Source organism: Lactuca serriola, chromosome 8 (assembly GCF_051521515.1).
Source record: "Lactuca serriola cultivar US96UC23 chromosome 8, Lser_US96UC23_V15, whole genome shotgun sequence".
Taxonomy (NCBI): domain Eukaryota; kingdom Viridiplantae; phylum Streptophyta; class Magnoliopsida; order Asterales; family Asteraceae; genus Lactuca; species Lactuca serriola.
This window is the reverse complement of record NC_136415.1, coordinates 23,481,420-23,482,956: the sequence shown is the minus strand read 5'-3', so window position 1 is coordinate 23,482,956 and position 1,537 is coordinate 23,481,420. Positions and strand designations below refer to the sequence as shown.

At 35.1% G+C, this 1,537-nt stretch overlaps 1 protein-coding gene across 1 annotated transcript; it reads left to right on the top strand.

Moving 5' to 3' along the window:
* Positions 1–486: 486 nt before the first annotated feature.
* Positions 487–1,254, top strand: LOC145068387 (zinc finger protein ZAT11-like). The gene has a single exon (XM_079015347.1). It carries the CDS (start codon positions 619–621, stop codon positions 1,153–1,155), a length of 537 nt encoding a protein of 178 aa, XP_078871473.1. The 5' UTR covers positions 487–618; the 3' UTR covers positions 1,156–1,254.
* The last annotated feature ends 283 nt before the right edge of the window (positions 1,255–1,537 follow it).

The window sequence follows — 1,537 nt, the reverse complement described above, 5'->3', positions numbered from 1 at the left end:
ATTCAAATCCTTTTAAAAGATAAAGGAGAGGTCTAGAGGATAATTCTGTTAAATTTAACTTTTTTCTACATAAATAAACAAACATACAAAAATAACATCTAGATCTTTTCATCCGTGACTCTTTCTAGAATCCGTACAAGTCCTACTTTGGCTTCAAAATCCGAGTTTTTGAATTTTCGGCGGCTCCACGACTAACCCGTTTCTAGTCACACTTACGTGGTCCATTCCATGATGGCTAGTCGGCTAAACTATTTTCGCTTTCACACCACGATTCTCCTTTTTTTACACTTTAGTACCCTTAAATTTTCAACCAAATCGGGCTCACCTGTACGTACGTGTTCAACTGCTTTTAATCCCTTATCTTTCCCACAAGCAACTACGTGTCACTTTCGTCATCCACACTCTCCGGTCAAACTTAAAGAAGTCAACACTTGTCACCTATAAATACCCAATCACCCAATCAACACTTGTTTCATTCATATCCAATCCATTTGCGCATAAACAAACTCTATTCTTGTTTTCACAGAAAACCCTCCATCAAAAAAACCTGTTCTTCAAGATTCTATATTAAAAACCCCAAGAAATATTTGTTCTTGATCATCTTTACTATCTTAATAAATGGTGTATCTACCGATGAAGAGATCCAACGAAGCTGAGTTAGACACAGCCATAAGCAACATGGCTAATTGCTTGATGATGCTTTCAAGGGGTTCAAATCCAATAAGCAACGAGTCATATCATGACACCAACTCACCTAGCCGAGTCTTTGAGTGCAAGACATGTAATCGTCAGTTCCCTTCTTTCCAAGCACTAGGTGGTCATAGAGCGAGTCACAAGAAGCCTCGACTCAGTACTGATGGCGAGTTGACACATGGCACCAACTTGGTTCCTGTTAAGCCCAAAACACATGAGTGTTCGATATGTGGATTAGAGTTCGCTATAGGGCAAGCTTTGGGTGGACATATGAGAAGGCATAGAGCAAACACAACCAATGAAAACAAGTCGTTTCCATCGTCTGATTCTCCTACAACAGTCGTGAAAAAAGTTAACAGTAGAAGGGTTTTTAGTTTGGATTTGAACTTAACGCCTTTAGAAAATGATTTAGAATTTCGGTTTGGGAAGGGGGTTCCAACTACAATCGAATTATTTTTATGATGAGATTAATTTTGATGTATTTATTACTATTATAGAAAGTTTCACCTTTTTATATGTAAATTAATTACAGTTTTTAATAGATTTGACGTTTATATTCTATTCCCTTTTTGAACGATTATACAATGTGAATTATTTTATAATTTTCCCAAAAGAAGAATTTGTACATGGGAGATGATGGGTCTATATTTTATTGCATTGTTAATATTGTTTTATTGTTAGTTAGCGTTTTTTTTCCAGTATTTAGAAAAACAAAATAAAATAAAAGTCAATGTTTGAAGCTGGAAATGTGAGAGGATTATGGAGCAACTTCCATCTTATTTATTCTTCTGTTTTGATCCAGTTTTAGGATTATAAATTGAAATATATATACCTTATAATAAAA

Excerpts from the sequence above, each read along its gene's own strand:
- LOC145068387 (XM_079015347.1), top strand. The coding sequence starts at position 619 with ATGGTGTATCTACCGATGAAGAGATCCAACGAAGCTGAGTTAGACACA.